We start from the raw sequence: 21,007 nt of genomic DNA, 5'->3' as shown, positions 1-21,007 counted from the left end.
TTTAGACAGCTTGTGTAGAAACGTTTCAAGTTTTTGTGTGTAACGTTTTGTATTTCTATCTTTTCAGGTTGAGCAATGCTGTTCACTTCAAAAGAAAAGCCAACTACAAAACAAATGAGGACTTGCCATTGAAGACTTCAAGAAAAGGGCAGGAATGTGGCTTTCCAAGGACTATGCAGGAAGGCTTCACCAACCTGCTCCACTGTCTCAAAATATTTGGCCTCTGAAATGGGGTCAAACATTTTGGAACACCCTGTATTTGCAGGCCATGTGCACTAAACAGGTAAAAGTTTGCTTTTGCTAAAATTCTTAAGTGCTACTCAAAATATCGGATCTCATGTCCTAGTTGGGCATACGGCAGACTACCCTGAAACTAAGCAGGGTCAGACCTGGTGAGTACTTGGATGGGAGACTGCCTAGAAATACCAAGTGCTGTAAGCTCTTATGTTATGAAGGGGAATTAGCTCAAGTGGTAAAGTGCTCACTTAGAATGTGAAAAGTAGTGGGATCTCCAAGAGACATGGACTACAAAAGGGGGCCTCGTGGCCTGAGTGGTTAGTGTGTCAGCCTCACAGCTCTGGGTCCTGGTTCCAATCCTGGTCAGTCTTGTGTGGAGTCTGCCCTGTGATCGGCTGGCGGTGGACACCAAGAAATCAAGTTCTACTTGTATAACTAGAACTTGATTTCTTGGTGTGGCCCACCAATCGCAGGGCAAAGTCCACGCAGGACTGACCGGGATTGGAACCTAGTAAGCCAGAAGTGCAAGGTTGATGCACTAACTACTCAGGCTACATGGCCACCTTTACAGTCTGTGTCTCATAGAGATCCCACTGCTTCTCACGTGCTAAGTGAGTACTTTACCACTTGAGCTAATTCCCCTTGGTAACATGAGTGCTTTACAGCACCTGATATTCCTAGGCAGTCTCCCATCCAAGTACTAACCAGGCCTGACCTTGCTTCGTTTATGAGATTCTCCAGGAAGTATGCCATAAGACATGAGATCCAATATTTTGAGTAGCATTTAGAATTTTATCAAAAGCAAACTTTGACCTGTTTAGTGCACATGGCCTGCAAATACAAAGTGTTCCAAAATGTCTGACCCCATTTTGGAGGCCAATAATTTTGAGACAGTGGAGCAGGTTGGTGAAGCCTTCCTGCGTAGCCCTTGGTAAACCACATTCCAGCCCTTTTCTGGAGGTCTTTGGTGCCAAGTCCTTTGTTTTGTAGTTGGCTTTTCTTTTGAAGTGAACAGTATTTCTTAACCTGAAAGGGTAGAAATGCAAAACATTACACACAAACACTTGAAACGTTTCGACACAAGCGGTTTAAATTATTGGCCTACGAAATGAGGTCAAACATTTTGGAACATTCTGTACTAATTGAATCAAATTTTCTAGATATCAGTTCGAGGTAGCATCATCTATTAGTCAGGTGAGAAGTCCAATTCCTTGGTAAGCTCCACTCAGTGCAAGAATTATGGGATTGTCCAAGTGTGGCTGTATTATTTTAATGCCAAAACTGATTAAGTAAATTTCCCAGATTTAGGATTAGTCTTTTTTTACAAAAACAAAACGGCCCATTAAGTGTTGTTAAACTTATGAAATCTCCAGCTAGTGTGTCCTTCTTTGTCGTGCTCTGGTTTCCGTTTCCTGTTCCAGTTTAGCTACTTTTCAGTGTTTAGTTTTTGTAGTCCAAAGGGTCCCAAATTGGCAACCGCAGCTAAAATTAAAAAAAGCTAACTCACTCGCATCTAAGCCATGTACAATCAGTGGGGACTGTTGGTGTCCTCGATGAATGCGGAAGTTGCGGAGCTCTACGCGACGTAATGGCCGTCGTCTTCTGGCTCGACCTCGGCGCCGCATTCTGGAGGAACGAAAAGGAACAAAAGTCACTTGTTAGGAAATCGCACAAAGTCAGAATAGTCTGCTGTGTATTACTTGTCCACAACAGATTAGGATAATTAACATAACATAATAAAAAAGAAGGCCTTCTAACCTAGTTCTTAGTCTATTATAGTTGAGAGTGGCGTTATTGTCTTACCACGCGGGGCGGGGTTGCTAGGAGTGCAAGATGGCGTCGTGGACGTCGACAGGGCACGGTCTGCTGTGTCGATACGCCATGATGAAGCAAGACGACTGGTGCCACCAGTAGAACATGAGGAGCAGCAAGACGTGCCACAGCTGATGGCTGGAGCCCACGTAGTTCAGCTGCCCTAAAAGCCACAACACAAATTAGTTCGAGGGCCGTCGCACACGGAAAAATATCCAGCGAGGAGTACCTGGGAAGTATCTTTCGGGCACTTTGGAGACGTAGAAGAGCATCGCCAGGGCCGCCATCAGATACATGACCAGCACGCGGGGAATGAAGGCCTGTGGGGAGATGACTGTTAGTTAACATACAAAAATAAATGCTGAAGAGCACTGGCTTACCATATTTTCTCGTGTACAAGTTGTATCCTTAAAATTGCATTAAAATGGTTGAATTTGACAATTTCTCCCGTATAAGACGCCCCCTGATTCACAATTTTCACCTCCATGGTCGTGGTTTTAATAGGGAGTACAAATGTGTTACTTTGAAGGGAAAATCTGAAGAAAACTAACTTTCTGAGATATTGTATGAATCGAAAGGATCGTCTGCTGAACGTAGACAAATTCAAAAAGGAAGTCACGTGAGCAGTACAACCAGCAAGTGTGTTCATAGTAGACTAGATTGCCATCCCTAGGTAAGACGGCAGCAGCTTGAGAAAGCAATGGCAGGCATAAGTGAGTGAGTTTTTTACATTTTATGCAAGATACGGTTAATTTTTTTCTCGTGAATTTCATTCATAGACGTCAACAGAAATTATCTGTTCTCTATTTTTAAATAAATGACAATATTGGCCGCATTAACTTACATTATGGCGTTTTGTGAATGTCAAGTCAAATTTGTGCGCATATAAGCCGTATCCTCGATTCAGTCAACATTTTTTGAGCGACAAATACGGGGTGTATATGCGAGAAAATACGGGACTTACCTGGACGAGTTCCGAGGAGAATCCCCCGGCGTCGCAGATCCAGTGAACGACGGGCACCAGTCCGCAGGACGCCAGCGCGCAGAAGGCCAAGAGGCGGGGGCGCCGCCACTGCTTGCTCAAGAAGTTGGGGTGGATGTGAGCCAGGAACACGGCCAGGATCATCGCCAGCACGCTCACCAGGTACACCTGACGCCAGTACTGACGCAACGGACAAAAAAAACCTTTAGTTTTTGCCATTGTTTATTAAAAATTTCAAACTATCTTCTCTCTTATTTTGTTGTTTCAGATTTGTGCATTTTTTTGCACGCAAGACCAAATAGAAATGTCTTACAAACCAACCAAATCACAGCCATAGAAAAAGGCTTATTAGGAAAAAAAAAGTTCTTTTTTTGGGCCAAACCAATTATGCACACTGTCTATCGTTCTCAATGGCAGCCAATGGGGTAATACTTCAAAATCTATAAATACATTTTAAAAACCCAATCTTTTTAACTTTCTTTAAATTTAATATTGATATAATGTAAAATTTCCAATCACATCAATCTCTAATTTCTATATATTTGACTGTGCAGCAGTTTTACTCCAATTTCAAAAAGGGCCTTCATTCAACAAATTTTTTTTTTAAACGACATTTTTGAGGTACTCACATTATTGCAGTAGAAAGCGTAGAAGACGGCGGGCACGTAGCAGCCCAGAATGCCCACCGACACGCCGGCGTAGTCCAGCGCCATCCATCGCCGGCTGGTCTTCTCCGAGCGATGGCAGCAGAAGATGTGGTAGCCCGCCGAACACAGCAGGCACAACTACGGGCACGGATGGAGGAGACGCATGCGTTGACCGATGTTCCTGGCTCCGCCCTGCCCACGAGCCTACCTGGAAGCAGAAGAGTCCCACGGAGTAGATGACGTAGTCCTCTCGGGCGACTCCGAGCTGCGGCAGAACCCGGGCCATGTGGTACACGGCCAGGAAGAAGAAGAGCAGGAAGCCCAGCAGATGAGTCCAGATGTTCACCGTCTCGTTGGAGAGGACGAACAAGCTGCCGGGCGAACAACCAACAAGCCATCATTTCTCGTCCAAGTACGTAGAAAAGTCAGTTTTTTTAAAAATCATCGACTCGGACGTACACGTACTGTCAATTTGTTATATTAAAAAATTCTGACGTAGAAAGGTCAGGTTTTTTTAATCATCGACTCGGACGTACACGTACTGTCAATTTGTTACATTAAAAAAATCTGACCAGTCATCAAGGTCAATAGATTATTAAGACTTTTTTGGAGAGTTCAAATTCAAATTCAAATTTTTTTAACCCCTCACTGTATGGTAGATTGTTTTTTAATTTATTTATTTAAATGTCACCTGTCTATACTGCACCCACATGCACTTTTTTAAAATAATAATCTGTCACTCACCTTTTGATGCAGAGCCTCGAGGGCAGGTAAGCCCGGTACCCGTCTGTGATGTAGGGGTTCTCCCGCAGATACCCGGGGATCTGTTCGTAAGTATACAGACGGATCCCGCGGGGCACCAGGACCGGCCAGTACTGGTAACCCCCCAGCTCGATGTAGTGGGCCGTCTGGCCGCTCTTCTGACCCTTGTGAGGCATGGCGCCTGCCGGGGGTGCCGTCTTATGACCTGCGGAGGAGACAAATCAAGTCCAGTGAGTACAGTTCTCGGCATTGTTGAGTTATTCGATGAATATCTTTCGTCATAACATGAAGTGAAGTTGGGTACTCGTCGTTTCCTCAACACAATTACATTAGTGTGCTTGGTCTTAACAAATGAAGAGGTCACGTGACTCCCAATTTGTTAAAACGCCAATAGCCCAGTATATGCATACAGGGGAGACAATGCAATATTCTCGAATCGGTACTTGAAATGAACTTATAACTCACTATTATGGCTCTCACAACTGCTAAAGTAAATAAATATGTATTAAATTCCGAGTGATTTGAGCGACGACGATTATGATTTTAACCAGGCTACAAAACAAGCGTGCTAGCTTTCGAAAAATTAAGATTAACGCACCTTTCAACTTGGTGTACGAACATTTTGTTCCATCCGGTGTTTTATAATACGTACTGTACATTTACATTTATAATAGTTAATGATTATGTTGAAATACAGGCCTGCTCTGCTCTAATTGAAACGCCATGTTCCAAATCAGCAATGACGTCACCAACGAAGGACCCGCGATGTCTCCAAAACACAAGGGCGTCCTAACAGTGCCTGAACAAAAAGAATAATAATAATAAATATACTGCGAGTTGAGACTTGTAGAATTAGTCATCTTTAATCTTTCTATAAACGGGGCTCCCCTACCTTGAGTAAAATAGTGTACCATTTAATTACTTTTTCAAAAAAACAAACTTAAATAAAAATGAATTAAAATGGGGCAAAACAATCTTTACACTAAATTAACACGGGCATTTGCAGTTACAATCTACTTGTAAATGTGAGTATTATTATGATTCCAAGTAGTATAGTAAGGCTTTTTTTCTTAAAAAACGACATAGTATAGTAAGGCTTTTTTTCTTGAAAAAACGACATAGTATAGTAAGGCTTTTTTTCTTAAAAAACGACATAGTATAGTAAGGCTTATTTTCTTAAAAAACGACATAGTATAGTAAGGCTTTTTTCTTTAAAAAACGACATAGTATAGTAAGGCTTATTTTCTTAAAAAACGACATAGTATAGTAAGGCTTTTTTCTTAAAAAAACGACATAGTATAGTAAGGCTTTTTTCTTTAAAAAACGACATAGTATAGTAAGGCTTTTTTTCTTGAAAAAACGACATAGTATAGTAAGGCTTTTTTCTTTAAAAAACGACATAGTATAGTAAGGCTTTTTTTCTTAAAAAACGACAGAGTATAGTAAGGCATTTTTCTTAAAAAACGACATAGTATAGTAAGGCTTTTTTTCTTGAAAAAACGACATAGTATAGTAAGGCTTTTTTTCTTAAAAAACGACATAGTATAGTAAGGCTTATTTTCTTAAAAAACGACATAGTATAGTAAGGCTTTTTTCTTTAAAAAACGACATAGTATAGTAAGGCTTATTTTCTTAAAAAACGACATAGTATAGTAAGGCTTTTTTCTTTAAAAAACGACATAGTATAGTAAGGCTTTTTTCTTAAAAAAACGACATAGTATAGTAAGGCTTTTTTCTTTAAAAAACGACATAGTATAGTAAGGCTTTTTTTCTTGAAAAAACGACATAGTATAGTAAGGCGTTTTTCTTGAAAAAACGACATAGTATAGTAAGGCTTTTTTCTTTAAAAAACGACATAGTATAGTAAGGCTTTTTTTCTTAAAAAACGACAGAGTATAGTAAGGCATTTTTCTTAAAAAACGACATAGTATAGTAAGGCTTTTTTTCTTAAAAAACGACATAGTATAGTAAGGCTTTTTTCTTTAAAAAAACGACATAGTATAGTAAGGCTTTTTTCTTAAAAAAACGACATAGTATAGTAAGGCTTTTTTCTTTAAAAAACGACATAGTATAGTAAGGCTTTTTTTCTTGAAAAAACGACATAGTATAGTAAGGCTTTTTTCTTAAAAAAAACGACATAGTATAGTAAGGCTTTTTTACTTGAAAAAACAACATAGTATAGTAAGGCTTTTTTCTTTAAAAAAACGACATAGTATAGTAAGGCTTTTTTCTTAAAAAAAACGACATAGTATAGTAAGGCTTTTTTCTTAAAAAAACGACATAGTATAGTAAGGCTTTTTTCTTAAAAAACGACATATTATAGTAAGGCTTTTTTCTTAAAAAAACGACATAGTATAGTAAGGCTTTTTTCTTAAAAAACGACATAGTATAGTAAGGCTTTTTTTCTTGAAAAAACGACATAGTATAGTAAGGCTTTTTTTCTTAAAAAACGACATAGTATAGTAAGGCTTATTTTCTTAAAAAACGACATAGTATAGTAAGGCTTTTTTCTTTAAAAAACGACATAGTATAGTAAGGCTTATTTTCTTAAAAAACGACATAGTATAGTAAGGCTTTTTTCTTTAAAAAACGACATAGTATAGTAAGGCTTTTTTCTTAAAAAAACGACATAGTATAGTAAGGCTTTTTTCTTTAAAAAACGACATAGTATAGTAAGGCTTTTTTTCTTGAAAAAACGACATAGTATAGTAAGGCGTTTTTCTTGAAAAAACGACATAGTATAGTAAGGCTTTTTTCTTTAAAAAACGACATAGTATAGTAAGGCTTTTTTTCTTAAAAAACGACAGAGTATAGTAAGGCATTTTTCTTAAAAAACGACATAGTATAGTAAGGCTTTTTTTCTTAAAAAACGACATAGTATAGTAAGGCTTTTTTTCTTAAAAAACGACATAGTATAGTAAGGCTTATTTTCTTAAAAAACGACATAGTATAGTAAGGCTTTTTTCTTTAAAAAAACGACATAGTATAGTAAGGCTTTTTTCTTTAAAAAACGACATAGTATAGTAAGGCTTTTTTCTTAAAAAAACGACATAGTATAGTAAGGCTTTTTTCTTTAAAAAACGACATAGTATAGTAAGGCTTTTTTTCTTGAAAAAACGACATAGTATAGTAAGGCTTTTTTCTTAAAAAAAACGACATAGTATAGTAAGGCTTTTTTACTTGAAAAAACAACATAGTATAGTAAGGCTTTTTTCTTTAAAAAAACGACATAGTATAGTAAGGCTTTTTTCTTAAAAAAAACGACATAGTATAGTAAGGCTTTTTTCTTAAAAAAACGACATAGTATAGTAAGGCTTTTTTCTTAAAAAACGACATATTATAGTAAGGCTTTTTTCTTAAAAAAAACGACATAGTATAGTAAGGCTTTTTTCTTAAAAAACGACATAGTATAGTAAGGCTTTTTTTCTTGAAAAAACGACATAGTATAGTAAGGCTTTTTTTCTTAAAAAACGACATAGTATAGTAAGGCTTATTTTCTTAAAAAACGACATAGTATAGTAAGGCTTTTTTCTTTAAAAAACGACATAGTATAGTAAGGCTTATTTTCTTAAAAAACGACATAGTATAGTAAGGCTTTTTTCTTTAAAAAACGACATAGTATAGTAAGGCTTTTTTCTTAAAAAAACGACATAGTATAGTAAGGCTTTTTTCTTTAAAAAACGACATAGTATAGTAAGGCTTTTTTTCTTGAAAAAACGACATAGTATAGTAAGGCGTTTTTCTTGAAAAAACGACATAGTATAGTAAGGCTTTTTTCTTTAAAAAACGACATAGTATAGTAAGGCTTTTTTTCTTAAAAAACGACAGAGTATAGTAAGGCATTTTTCTTAAAAAACGACATAGTATAGTAAGGCTTTTTTTCTTAAAAAACGACATAGTATAGTAAGGCTTTTTTTCTTAAAAAACGACAGTATAGTAAGGCTTATTTTCTTAAAAAACGACATAGTATAGTAAGGCTTTTTTCTTTAAAAAAACGACATAGTATAGTAAGGCTTTTTTCTTTAAAAAACGACATAGTATAGTAAGGCTTTTTTCTTAAAAAAACGACATAGTATAGTAAGGCTTTTTTCTTTAAAAAACGACATAGTATAGTAAGGCTTTTTTTCTTGAAAAAACGACATAGTATAGTAAGGCTTTTTTCTTAAAAAAAACGACATAGTATAGTAAGGCTTTTTTACTTGAAAAAACAACATAGTATAGTAAGGCTTTTTTCTTTAAAAAAACGACATAGTATAGTAAGGCTTTTTTCTTAAAAAAAACGACATAGTATAGTAAGGCTTTTTTCTTAAAAAAACGACATAGTATAGTAAGGCTTTTTTCTTAAAAAACGACATATTATAGTAAGGCTTTTTTCTTAAAAAAACGACATAGTATAGTAAGGCTTTTTTCTTAAAAAACGACATAGTATAGTAAGGCTTTTTTTCTTGAAAAAACGACATAGTATAGTAAGGCTTTTTTTCTTAAAAAACGACATAGTATAGTAAGGCTTATTTTCTTAAAAAACGACATAGTATAGTAAGGCTTTTTTCTTTAAAAAACGACATAGTATAGTAAGGCTTATTTTCTTAAAAAACGACATAGTATAGTAAGGCTTTTTTCTTTAAAAAACGACATAGTATAGTAAGGCTTTTTTCTTAAAAAAACGACATAGTATAGTAAGGCTTTTTTCTTTAAAAAACGACATAGTATAGTAAGGCTTTTTTTCTTGAAAAAACGACATAGTATAGTAAGGCGTTTTTCTTGAAAAAACGACATAGTATAGTAAGGCTTTTTTCTTTAAAAAACGACATAGTATAGTAAGGCTTTTTTTCTTAAAAAACGACAGAGTATAGTAAGGCATTTTTCTTAAAAAACGACATAGTATAGTAAGGCTCTTTTTCTTAAAAAACGACATAGTATAGTAAGGCTTTTTTTCTTAAAAAACGACATAGTATAGTAAGGCTTATTTTCTTAAAAAACGACATAGTATAGTAAGGCTTTTTTCTTTAAAAAAACGACATAGTATAGTAAGGCTTTTTTCTTTAAAAAACGACATAGTATAGTAAGGCTTTTTTCTTAAAAAAACGACATAGTATAGTAAGGCTTTTTTCTTTAAAAAACGACATAGTATAGTAAGGCTTTTTTTCTTGAAAAAACGACATAGTATAGTAAGGCTTTTTTCTTAAAAAAAACGACATAGTATAGTAAGGCTTTTTTACTTGAAAAAACAACATAGTATAGTAAGGCTTTTTTCTTTAAAAAAACGACATAGTATAGTAAGGCTTTTTTCTTAAAAAAAACGACATAGTATAGTAAGGCTTTTTTCTTAAAAAAACGACATAGTATAGTAAGGCTTTTTTCTTAAAAAACGACATATTATAGTAAGGCTTTTTTCTTAAAAAAACGACATAGTATAGTAAGGCTTTTTTCTTTAAAAAACGACATAGTATAGTAAGGCTTTTTTTTCTTAAAAAAACACATAGTATAGTAAGGCTTTTTTTCTTAAAAAACAACATAGTATAGTAAGGCTTTTTTACTTGAAAAAACGACATAATATAGTAAGGCTTTTTTCTTAAAAAAACAACATAGTATAGTAAGGCTTTTTTTCTTAAAAAACGACATAATATAGTAAGGCTTTTTTCTTAAAAAAACGACATAGTATAGTAAGGCTTTTTTTCTTAAGAAACGACATAGTATAGTAAGGCTTTTTTTCTTGAAAAAACGACATAGTATAGTAAGGCTTTTTTTCTTAAAAAACGACATAGTATAGTAAGGCTTTTTTTCTTAAAAAACGACATAGTATAGTAAGGCTTTTTTCTTAAAAAACGACATAGTATAGTAAGGCTTTTTCTTTAAAAAACGACATAGTATAGTAAGGCTTTTTTCTTTTACATTTACATTTATAATAGTTAATGATTATGTTGAAATACAGGCCTGCTCCGCTCTAATTGAAACGCCATGTTCCAAATCAGCAATGACGTCACCAACGAAGGACCCGCGATGTCTCCAAAACACAAGGGCGTCCTAACAGTGCCTGAACAAAAAGAATAATAATAATAAATATACTGCGAGTTGAGACTTGTAGAATTAGTTATCTTTAATCTTTCTATAAACGGGGCTCCCCTACCTTGAGTAAAATAGTGTACCATTTAATTACTTTCTCAAAAAAACAAACTTAAATAAAAATGAATTAAAATGGGGCAAAACAATCTTTACACTAAATTAACACGGGCATTTGCAGTTACAATCTACTTGTAAATGTGAGTATTATTATGATTCCAACCAACACAGAAAAAACAATCTTGTTTTAACGGTCTCACAAGAGTCATATTTCTTGAGAAAAGCATGTACTTATTCAATTTCAATACATACGATATTTTTCAGCGGATAAGGGACTATCTAATCAACTAGCTTGCTAGCAAACTAATATTAGCTACATCACTCACTGTAATAGGTGTCTAACTATCTGACATTTTCTATCTCGGTAGCTCATTATCTTTCTAGCAAGATGGCTAATTAAATTACCCTCAATTAAATTGTGCAAGTTGACGTGTCATTAGTAAAAATGGCGGTCCAAGTGTTGAGAATTAAATAGAAAGTCAAAGTTTTGCCTATATGTTCAGTGTGAGTTTGAATGTAATTGTTAAGATAATATCAATGTGACCTTCTTCTTCCTCCAGTTAACTCTTCATACGTATTCAGCGTCCACCATGGTCCCGCTTCTTTGCCCCTACTGTTCCTGTCATCCATTTTGCTAGTGGAGGGTGTAATTGCCCGCAAAGGTGGTGTTTAATGGAACATGAAATGGAAGCCGCTTCTCTTGCCAATGTTTGTCGTAAAAAGCATGGAGTGATGACAAAATACGGCGTGCGCGTTGACAAGCGTTGCGACAAAATGGAGAAAACGGGCCATCGCGTGAAGCTACCGTGAGGCTAACTTGCTGCGCTAACGTCAAGGCGCTAGTTTGATTTGGTATGGTAAGGTGTGCAATGACTTGCTGGTTTTTGACAAAAAAAATGCTAAACTGCGCTAATTTTTGTCTTTTAGATGACTTCACATCAGCCATGCTGGATTTAATAAAAGATTTACAGTGGTTTTCTTTTTTTGTGTCAAAAAACTTGACCGTTTGCGTACAAAGTATGTGCATGTGTTTATGTACAATGATAATAAAGTTTTCAATTCAATTCGTGCTTTTCTTTATCGATATGCTAGATTTTGTTGTGTTATTTGTGTTGGTGACGATAAAGTTGGATGTATAAAAAGAAATAGTAGACCATGTGATATTTTTACAAAAATGTAAGGCTTTTTTATCTGTTAAAAAGATGACTATGTATGGTTGATCTAGTTTACATGAAATAAATACATTTAAGAAAAGATAGTATTCATTCATCTTCCAAACCACGCAACCTCGGAAGAGTTGTGGGGGTGCTGGAGCCGAACCGAGCTGACTTTGGGAAAAAGCCAGACCATAACTGAGACCGGTCACCGGGAATCAACCCCACGCCTGCCTGTACCGAAGTCATGCGAGTGAACCTCTACATCACGAGGGTGGCGAAGATCTAATGGGGTAAACGTTTTATTTGTTAAAAAAGTGTATTTTGTGATTTTTTTTTTATAAGGACCATGTAAAGTAAGGTTTTTTTTTCTTCTTAAAAACGACATAGTATAGTAAGGCTTTTTTTTCTTGAAAAAACAACATAGTATAGTTAGGCTTTTCTTCTTCTTAAAAACGACATAGTATAGTAAGGATTTTTTTCTTTAAAAAAGACGTAGTATAGTAAGGGTAAAAAAGCCTTACTCTACTATGTCGTTTTTAAGAAAAAAAAGCCTTACTATAGTATGTCGATTTTGAAGGGAAAAAAAGCCTTACTATACTGTCGTTTCTTAAAAAACGACATAGTATAGTTAGGCTTTTTTCTTTAAAAAACGACATAGTATAGTAAGGCTTTTTTTCTTGAAAAAACGACATAGTATAGTAAGGTTTTTTTCTTGAAAAAACGACATAGTATAGTAAGGCTTTTTTTCTTAAAAAACGACATAGTATAGTAAGGCTTTTTCCCCTTAAAAACGACATAGTATAGTAAGGCTTTTTTCTTTAAAAAACAACATAGTATAGTAAGGCTTTTTTTCTTAAAAAACGACATAGTATAGTAAGGCTTTTTTTCTTGAAAAGACGACATAGTATAGTAAGGCTTTTTTTCTAAAAAAACACATAGTATAGTAAGGCTTTTTTTCTTAAAAAACGACATAGTATAGTAAGGCTTTTTCCCCTTAAAAACGACATAGTATAGTAAGGCTTTTTTCTTTAAAAAACGACATAGTATAGTAAGGCTTTTTTTCTTAAAAAACGACATAGTATAGTAAGGCTTTTTTTTCTTAAAAAACGACATAGTATAGTAAGGCTTTTTTCTTAAAAAAACGACATAGTATAGTAAGGCTTTTTTCTTTAAAAAATGACAGTATAGTAAGGCTTTTTTCTTAAAAAAACGACATAGTATTGTAAGGCTTTTTCCCCTTAAAAACGACATAGTATAGTAAGGCTTTTTTCTTTAAAAAACGACATAGTATAGTAAGGCTTTTTTTCTTAAAAAACGACATACTATAGTAAGGCTTTTTTTCTTGAAAAAACGACATAGTATAGTAAGGCTTTTTTTCTTAAAAAACGACATAGTATAGTAAGGCTTTTTCCCCTTAAAAACGACATAGTATAGTAAGGCTTTTTTCTTTAAAAAACAACATAGTATAGTAAGGCTTTTTTTCTTAAAAAACGACATAGTATAGTAAGGCTTTTTTTCTTGAAAAAACGACATAGTATAGTAAGGGTTTTTTTCTAAAAAACCACATAGTATAGTAAGGCTTTTTTTCTTAAAAAACGACATAGTATAGTAAGGCTTTTTCTCCTTAAAAACGACATAGTATAGTAAGGCTTTTTTCTTTAAAAAACGACATAGTATAGTAAGGCTTTTTTTCTTAAAAAACGACATAGTATAGTAAGGGTTTTTTTCTTTAAAAAACGACATAGTATAGTAAGGCTTTTTTTCTTAAAAAACGACATAGTATAGTAAGGCTTTTTTTCTTAAAAAACGACATAGTATAGTAAGGCTTTTTTCTTAAAAAAACGACATAGTATAGTAAGGCTTTTTTCTTTAAAAAATGACATAGTATAGTAAGGCTTTTTTTCTTAAAAAACGACATAGTATAGTAAGGCTTTTTTTCTTGAAAAAACGACATAGTATAGTAAGGGTTTTTTTCTAAAAAACCACATAGTATAGTAAGGCTTTTTTTCTTAAAAAACGACATAGTATAGTAAGGCTTTTTCCCCTTAAAAACGACATAGTATAGTAAGGCTTTTTTCTTTAAAAAACGACATAGTATAGTAAGGCTTTTTTTCTTAAAAAACGACATAGTATAGTAAGGGTTTTTTTCTTTAAAAAACGACATAGTATAGTAAGGCTTTTTTTCTTAAAAAACGACATAGTATAGTAAGGCTTTTTTTCTTAAAAAACGACATAGTATAGTAAGGCTTTTTTCTTAAAAAAACGACATAGTATAGTAAGGCTTTTTTCTTTAAAAAATGACATAGTATAGTAAGGCTTTTTTCTTAAAAAAACGACATAGTATAGTAAGGCTTTTTCCCCTTAAAAACGACATAGTATAGTAAGGCTTTTTTCTTTAAAAAACGACATAGTATAGTAAGGCTTTTTTTCTTAAAAAACGACATACTATAGTAAGGCTTTTTTTCTTGAAAAAACGACATCGTATAGTAAGGCTTTTTTTCTTAAAAAACGACATAGTATAGTAAGGCTTTTTTTCTTAAAAAACGACATAGTATAGTAAGGCTTTTTTCTTAAAAAAACGACAAAGTATAGTAAGGCTTTTTTCTTTAAAAAATGACATAGTATAGTAAGGCTTTTTTCTTAAAAAAACGACATAGTATAGTAAGGCTTTTTTCTTTAAAAAACGACATAGTATAGTAAGGCTTTTTTTCTTGAAAAAACGACATAGTATAGTAAGGCGTTTTTCTTAAAAAACGACATAGTATAGTAAGGCTTTTTCCCCTTAAAAACGACATAGTATAGTAAGGCTTTTTTTCTTAAAAAACGACATAGTATAGTAAGGCTTTTTCCCCTTAAAAACGACATAGTATAGTAAGGCTTTTTTCTTTAAAAAACGACATAGTATAGTAAGGCTTTTTTTCTTAAAAAACGACATAGTATAGTAAGGCTTTTTTTCTTAAAAAACGACATAGTATAGTAAGGCTTTTTCCCCTTAAAAACGACATAGTATAGTAAGGCTTTTTTTCTTAAAAAACGACATAGTATAGTAAGGCTTTTTCCCCTTAAAAACGACAGAGTATAGTAAGGCTTTTTTCTTTAAAAAAACGACATAGTATAGTAAGGCTTTTTTTCTTAAAAAACGACATAGTATAGTAAGGCTTTTTTTCTTTAAAAAACGACATAGTATAGTAAGGCTTTTTTTCTTAAAAAACGACATAGTATAGTAAGGCTTTTTCCCCTTAAAAACGACATAGTATAGTAAGGCTTTTTTCTTTAAAAAACGACATAGTATAGTAAGGCTTTTTTTCTTAAAAAACGACATAGTATAGTAAGGCTTTTTTCTTAAAAAAACGACATAGTATAGTAAGGCTTTTTTCTTAAAAAACGACATAGTATAGTAAGGCTTTTTTCTTAAAAAAACGACATAGTATAGTAAGGCTTTTTTTCTTAAAAAAACGACATAGTATAGTAAGGCTTTTTTCTTTAAAAAACGACATAGTATAGTAAGGCTTTTTTCTTAAAAAAACGACATAGTATAGTAAGGCTTTTTCCCCTTAAAAACGACATAGTATAGTAAGGCTTTTTTCTTTAAAAAACGACATAGTATAGTAAGGCTTTTTTTCTTAAAAAACGACATAGTATAGTAAGGCTTTTTTCTTAAAAAAACGACATAGTATAGTAAGGCTTTTTTCTTTAAAAAACGACATAGTATAGTAAGGCTTTTTTCTTAAAAAAACGACATAGTATAGTAAGGCTTTTTCCCCTTAAAAACGACATAGTATAGTAAGGCTTTTTTCTTTAAAAAACGACATAGTATAGTAAGGCTTTTTTTCTTAAAAAACGACATAGTATAGTAAGGCTTTTTTTCATGAAAAAACGACATAGTATAGTAAGGCTTTTTTCTTGAAAAAACGACATAGTATAGTAAGGCTTTTTTTCATGAAAAAACGACATAGTATAGTAAGGCTTTTTTCTTGAAAAAACGACATAGTATAGTAAGGCTTTTTTCTTAAAAAAACGACATAGTATAGTAAGGCTGTTTTCTTTAAAAAACGACATAGTATAGTAAGGCTTTTTTCTTAAAAAAACGACATAGTATAGTAAGGCTTTTTCTTTTAAAAACGACATAGTATAGTAAGGCTTTTTTCTTAAAAAAACGACATAGTATAGTAAGGCTTTTTTTCTTAAAAAACGACATAGTATAGTAAGGCTTTTTTCTTGAAAAAACGACATAGTATAGAAAGGCTTTTTTCTTAAAAAAACGACATAGTATAGTAAGGCTTTTTTCTTTAAAAAACGACATAGTATAGTAAGGCTTTTTTTTTTAAAAACGACATAGTATAGTAAGGCTTTTTTCTTAAAAAAACGACATAGTATAGTAAGGCTTTTTTTCTTAAAAAACGACATAGTATAGTAAGGCTTTTTCCCCTTAAAAACGACATAGTATAGTAAGGCTTTTTTCTTTAAAAAACGACATAGTATAGTAAGACTTTTTTTCTTAAAAAACGACATAGTATAGTAAGGCTTTTTTTCTTGAAAAAACGACATAGTATAGTAAGGCTTTTTTTCTTAAAAAACGACATAGTATAGTAAGGCTTTTTTTCTTAAAAAACGACATAGTATAGTAAGGCTTTTTTCTTAAAAAAACGACATAGTATAGTAAGGCTTTTTCCCCTTAAAAACGACATAGTATAGTAAGGCTTTTTTCTTTAAAAAACGACATAGTATAGTAAGGCTTTTTTTCTTAAAAAACGACATAGTATAGTAAGGCTTTTTTTCTTGAAAAAACGACATAGTATAGTAAGGCTTTTTTTCTTAAAAAACGACATAGTATAGTAAGGCTTTTTTTCTTAAAAAACGACATAGTATAGTAAGGCTTTTTTCTTAAAAAAAACGACATAGTATAGTAAGGCTTTTTTCTTTAAAAAACGACATAGTATAGTAAGGCTTTTTTCTTAAAAAAACGACATAGTATAGTAAGGCTTTTTTCTTTAAAAAACGACATAGTATAGTAAGGCGTTTTTCTTAAAAAAACGACATAGTATAGTAAGGCTTTTTTCTTAAAAAAACGACATAGTATAGTAAGGCTTTTTTCTTTAAAAAACGACATAGTATAGTAAGGCTTTTTTCTTAAAAAAACAACATAGTATAGTAAGGCTTTTTCCCCTTAAAAACGACATAGTATAGTAAGGCTTTTTTCTTTAAAAAACGACATAGTATAGTAAGGCTTTTTTTCTTAAAAAACGACATAGTATAGTAAGGCTTTTTTTCATGAAAAAACGACATAGTATAGTAAGGCTTTTTTCTTGAAAAAACGACATAGTATAGTAAGGCTTTTTTTCATGAAAAAACGACATAGTATAGTAAGGCTTTTTTCTTGAAAAAACGACATAGTATAGTAAGGCTTTTTTCTTAAAAAAACGACATAGTATAGTAAGGCTTTTTTCTTTAAAAAACGACATAGTATAGTAAGGCTTTTTTCTTAAAAAAACGACATAGTATAGTAAGGCTTTTTTTTTTTAAAACGACATAGTATAGTAAGGCTTTTTTCTTAAAAAAACGACATAGTATAGTAAGGCTTTTTTTCTTAAAAAACGACATAGTATAGTAAGGCTTTTTTCTTTAAAAAACGACATAGTATAGAAAGGCTTTTTTCTTAAAAAAACGACATAGTATAGTAAGGCTTTTTTCTTTAAAAACGACATAGTATAGTAAGGCTTTTTTCTTAAAAAAACGACATAGTATAGTAAGGCTTTTTTTTTTAAAAACGACATAGTATAGTAAGGCTTTTTTCTTAAAAAAACGACATAGTATAGTAAGGCTTTTTTTCTTAAAAAACGACATAGTATAGTAAGGCTTTTTCCCCTTAAAAACGACATAGTATAGTAAGGCTTTTTTCTTTAAAAAACGACATAGTATAGTAAGACTTTTTTTCTTAAAAAACGACATAGTATAGTAAGGCTTTTTTTCTTGAAAAAACGACATAGTATAGTAAGGCTTTTTTTCTTAAAAAACGACATAGTATAGTAAGGCTTTTTTTCTTAAAAAACGACATAGTATAGTAAGGCTTTTTCCCCTTAAAAACGACATAGTATAGTAAGGCTTTTTTCTTTAAAAAACGACATAGTATAGTAAGGCTTTTTTTCTTAAAAAACGACATAGTATAGTAAGGCTTTTTTTCTTGAAAAAACGACATAGTATAGTAAGGCTTTTTTTCTTAAAAAACGACATAGTATAGTAAGGCTTTTTTTCTTAAAAAACGACATAGTATAGTAAGGCTTTTTTCTTAAAAAAAACGACATAGTATAGTAAGGCTTTTTTCTTTAAAAAACGACATAGTATAGTAAGGCTTTTTTCTTAAAAAAACGACATAGTATAGTAAGGCTTTTTTCTTTAAAAAACGACATAGTATAGTAAGGCGTTTTTCTTAAAAAAACGACATAGTATAGTAAGGCTTTTTTCTTAAAAAAACGACATAGTATAGTAAGGCTTTTTTCTTTAAAAAACGACATAGTATAGTAAGGCTTTTTTCTTAAAAAAACGACATAGTATAGTAAGGCTTTTTCCCCTTAAAAACGACATAGTATAGTAAGGCTTTTTTCTTTAAAAAACGACATAGTATAGTAAGGCTTTTTTTCTTAAAAAACGACATAGTATAGTAAGGCTTTTTTTCATGAAAAAACGACATAGTATAGTAAGGCTTTTTTCTTGAAAAAACGACATAGTATAGTAAGGCTTTTTTTCATGAAAAAACGACATAGTATAGTAAGGCTTTTTTCTTGAAAAAACGACATAGTATAGTAAGGCTTTTTTTCTTAAAAAACGACATAGTATAGTAAGGCTTTTTTTCTTAAAAAATGACATAGTATAGTAAGGCTTTTTCCCCTTAAAAACGACATAGTATAGTAAGGCTTTTTTCTTTAAAAAACGACATAGTATAGTAAGGCTTTTTTTCTTAAAAAACGACATAGTATAGTGAGGCTTTTTCCCCTTAAAAACGACATAGTATAGTAAGGCTTTTTTCTTTAAAAAACGACATAGTATAGTAATGCTTTTTTTCTTAAAAAACGACATAGTATAGTAAGGCTTTTTTTCTTGAAAAAACGACATAGTATAGTAAGGCTTTTTTTCCTAAAAAACGACATAGTATAGTAAGGCTTTTTTCTTAAAAAAACGACATAGTATAGTAAGGCTTTTTTTCTTAAAAAACGACATAGTATCGTAAGGCTTTTTCCCCTTAAAAACGACATAGTATAGTAAGGCTTTTTTCTTTAAAAAACGACATAGTATAGTAAGGCGTTTTTCTTGAAAAAACAACATAGTATAGTAAGGCTTTTTTCTTGAAAAAACGACATAGTATAGTAAGGCTTTTTTTCTTAAAAAACGACATAGTATAGTAAGGCTTTTTTTCTTGAAAAAACGACATAGTATAGTAAGGCTTTTTTTCTTAAAAAACGACATAGTATAGTAAGGCTTTTTTTCTTAAAAAACGACATAGTATAGTAAGGCTTTTTCCCCTTAAAAACGACATAGTATAGTAAGGCTTTTTTCTTTAAAAAACGACATAGTATAGTAAGACTTTTTTTCTTAAAAAACGACATAGTATAGTAAGGCTTTTTTTCTTGAAAAAACGACATAGTATAGTAAGGCTTTTTTTCTTAAAAAACGACATAGTATAGTAAGGCTTTTTTTCTTAAAAAACGACATAGTATAGTAAGGCTTTTTTCTTAAAAAAACGACATAGTATAGTAAGGCTTTTTCCCCTTAAAAACGACATAGTATAGTAAGGCTTTTTTCTTTAAAAAACGACATAGTATAGTAAGGCTTTTTTTCTTAAAAAACGACATAGTATAGTAAGGCTTTTTTTCTTGAAAAAACGACATAGTATAGTAAGGCTTTTTTTCTTAAAAAACGACATAGTATAGTAAGGCTTTTTTTCTTAAAAAACGACATAGTATAGTAAGGCTTTTTTCTTAAAAAAAACGACATAGTATAGTAAGGCTTTTTTCTTTAAAAAACGACATAGTATAGTAAGGCTTTTTTCTTAAAAAAACGACATAGTATAGTAAGGCTTTTTTCTTTAAAAAACGACATAGTATAGTAAGGCGTTTTTCTTAAAAAAACGACATAGTATAGTAAGGCTTTTTTCTTAAAAAAACGACATAGTATAGTAAGGCTTTTTTCTTTAAAAAACGACATAGTATAGTAAGGCTTTTTTCTTAAAAAAACAACATAGTATAGTAAGGCTTTTTCCCCTTAAAAACGACATAGTATAGTAAGGCTTTTTTCTTTAAAAAACGACATAGTATAGTAAGGCTTTTTTTCTTAAAAAACGACATAGTATAGTAAGGCTTTTTTTCATGAAAAAACGACATAGTATAGTAAGGCTTTTTTCTTGAAAAAACGACATAGTATAGTAAGGCTTTTTTTCATGAAAAAACGACATAGTATAGTAAGGCTTTTTTCTTGAAAAAACGACATAGTATAGTAAGGCTTTTTTCTTAAAAAAACGACATAGTATAGTAAGGCTTTTTTCTTTAAAAAACGACATAGTATAGTAAGGCTTTTTTCTTAAAAAAACGACATAGTATAGTAAGGCTTTTTTTTTTTAAAACGACATAGTATAGTAAGGCTTTTTTCTTAAAAAAACGACATAGTATAGTAAGGCTTTTTTTCTTAAAAAACGACATAGTATAGTAAGGCTTTTTTCTTTAAAAAACGACATAGTATAGAAAGGCTTTTTTCTTAAAAAAACGACATAGTATAGTAAGGCTTTTTTCTTTAAAAACGACATAGTATAGTAAGGCTTTTTTCTTAAAAAAACGACATAGTATAGTAAGGCTTTTTTTTTTAAAAACGACATAGTATAGTAAGGCTTTTTTCTTAAAAAAACGACATAGTATAGTAAGGCTTTTTTTCTTAAAAAACGACATAGTATAGTAAGGCTTTTTCCCCTTAAAAACGACATAGTATAGTAAGGCTTTTTTCTTTAAAAAACGACATAGTATAGTAAGACTTTTTTTCTTAAAAAACGACATAGTATAGTAAGGCTTTTTTTCTTGAAAAAACGACATAGTATAGTAAGGCTTTTTTTCTTAAAAAACGACATAGTATAGTAAGGCTTTTTTTCTTAAAAAACGACATAGTATAGTAAGGCTTTTTCCCCTTAAAAACGACATAGTATAGTAAGGCTTTTTTCTTTAAAAAACGACATAGTATAGTAAGGCTTTTTTTCTTAAAAAACGACATAGTATAGTAAGGCTTTTTTTCTTGAAAAAACGACATAGTAT

General features: G+C 31.8%; 1 protein-coding gene and 1 long non-coding RNA gene across 8 annotated transcripts in view; one reads left to right on the top strand and one right to left on the bottom strand.

Annotated features, from left to right (window-relative positions):
- Positions 1-1,205: 1,205 nt before the first annotated feature.
- Positions 1,206-21,007, bottom strand: part of paqr3a (progestin and adipoQ receptor family member IIIa) — a 73,575-nt gene continuing 53,773 nt past the window's right edge. For 4 of the 7 annotated variants that reach the window (XM_077600774.1, XM_077600775.1, XM_077600776.1 and 1 more), the window contains 7 exons: positions 4,423-4,645; positions 3,887-4,049; positions 3,661-3,816; positions 3,014-3,211; positions 2,279-2,369; positions 2,041-2,212; positions 1,206-1,863 (listed from right to left, as the gene is read on the bottom strand). In XM_077600774.1, the coding sequence (XP_077456900.1) occupies positions 2,058-2,212; positions 2,279-2,369; positions 3,014-3,211; positions 3,661-3,816; positions 3,887-4,049; positions 4,423-4,645 (986 nt within the window). In that variant the 3' untranslated portion in view covers positions 1,206-1,863; positions 2,041-2,057. Of the gene's footprint in view, positions 1,864-2,040; positions 2,213-2,278; positions 2,370-3,013; positions 3,212-3,660; positions 3,817-3,886; positions 4,050-4,422; positions 4,646-5,038; positions 5,291-10,374; positions 10,468-21,007 lie in introns of those variants that run through there. The other 3 variants (XM_077600780.1, XM_077600779.1, XM_077600778.1) reach the window with 3 other exon arrangements.
- LOC144074379 (uncharacterized) lies at positions 4,450-11,624 on the top strand. Its single transcript, XR_013300276.1, has 2 exons — positions 4,450-4,670; positions 11,121-11,624. It is a non-coding gene; the product is annotated as an uncharacterized LOC144074379 (long non-coding RNA).

Source organism: Stigmatopora argus, chromosome 5, assembly GCF_051989625.1.
Source record: "Stigmatopora argus isolate UIUO_Sarg chromosome 5, RoL_Sarg_1.0, whole genome shotgun sequence".
Classification (NCBI taxonomy): Eukaryota; Metazoa; Chordata; class Actinopteri; order Syngnathiformes; family Syngnathidae; genus Stigmatopora; species Stigmatopora argus.
The sequence above is the reverse complement of the archived record's forward strand: the minus strand, read 5'-3'. Positions and strand labels throughout refer to the sequence as shown.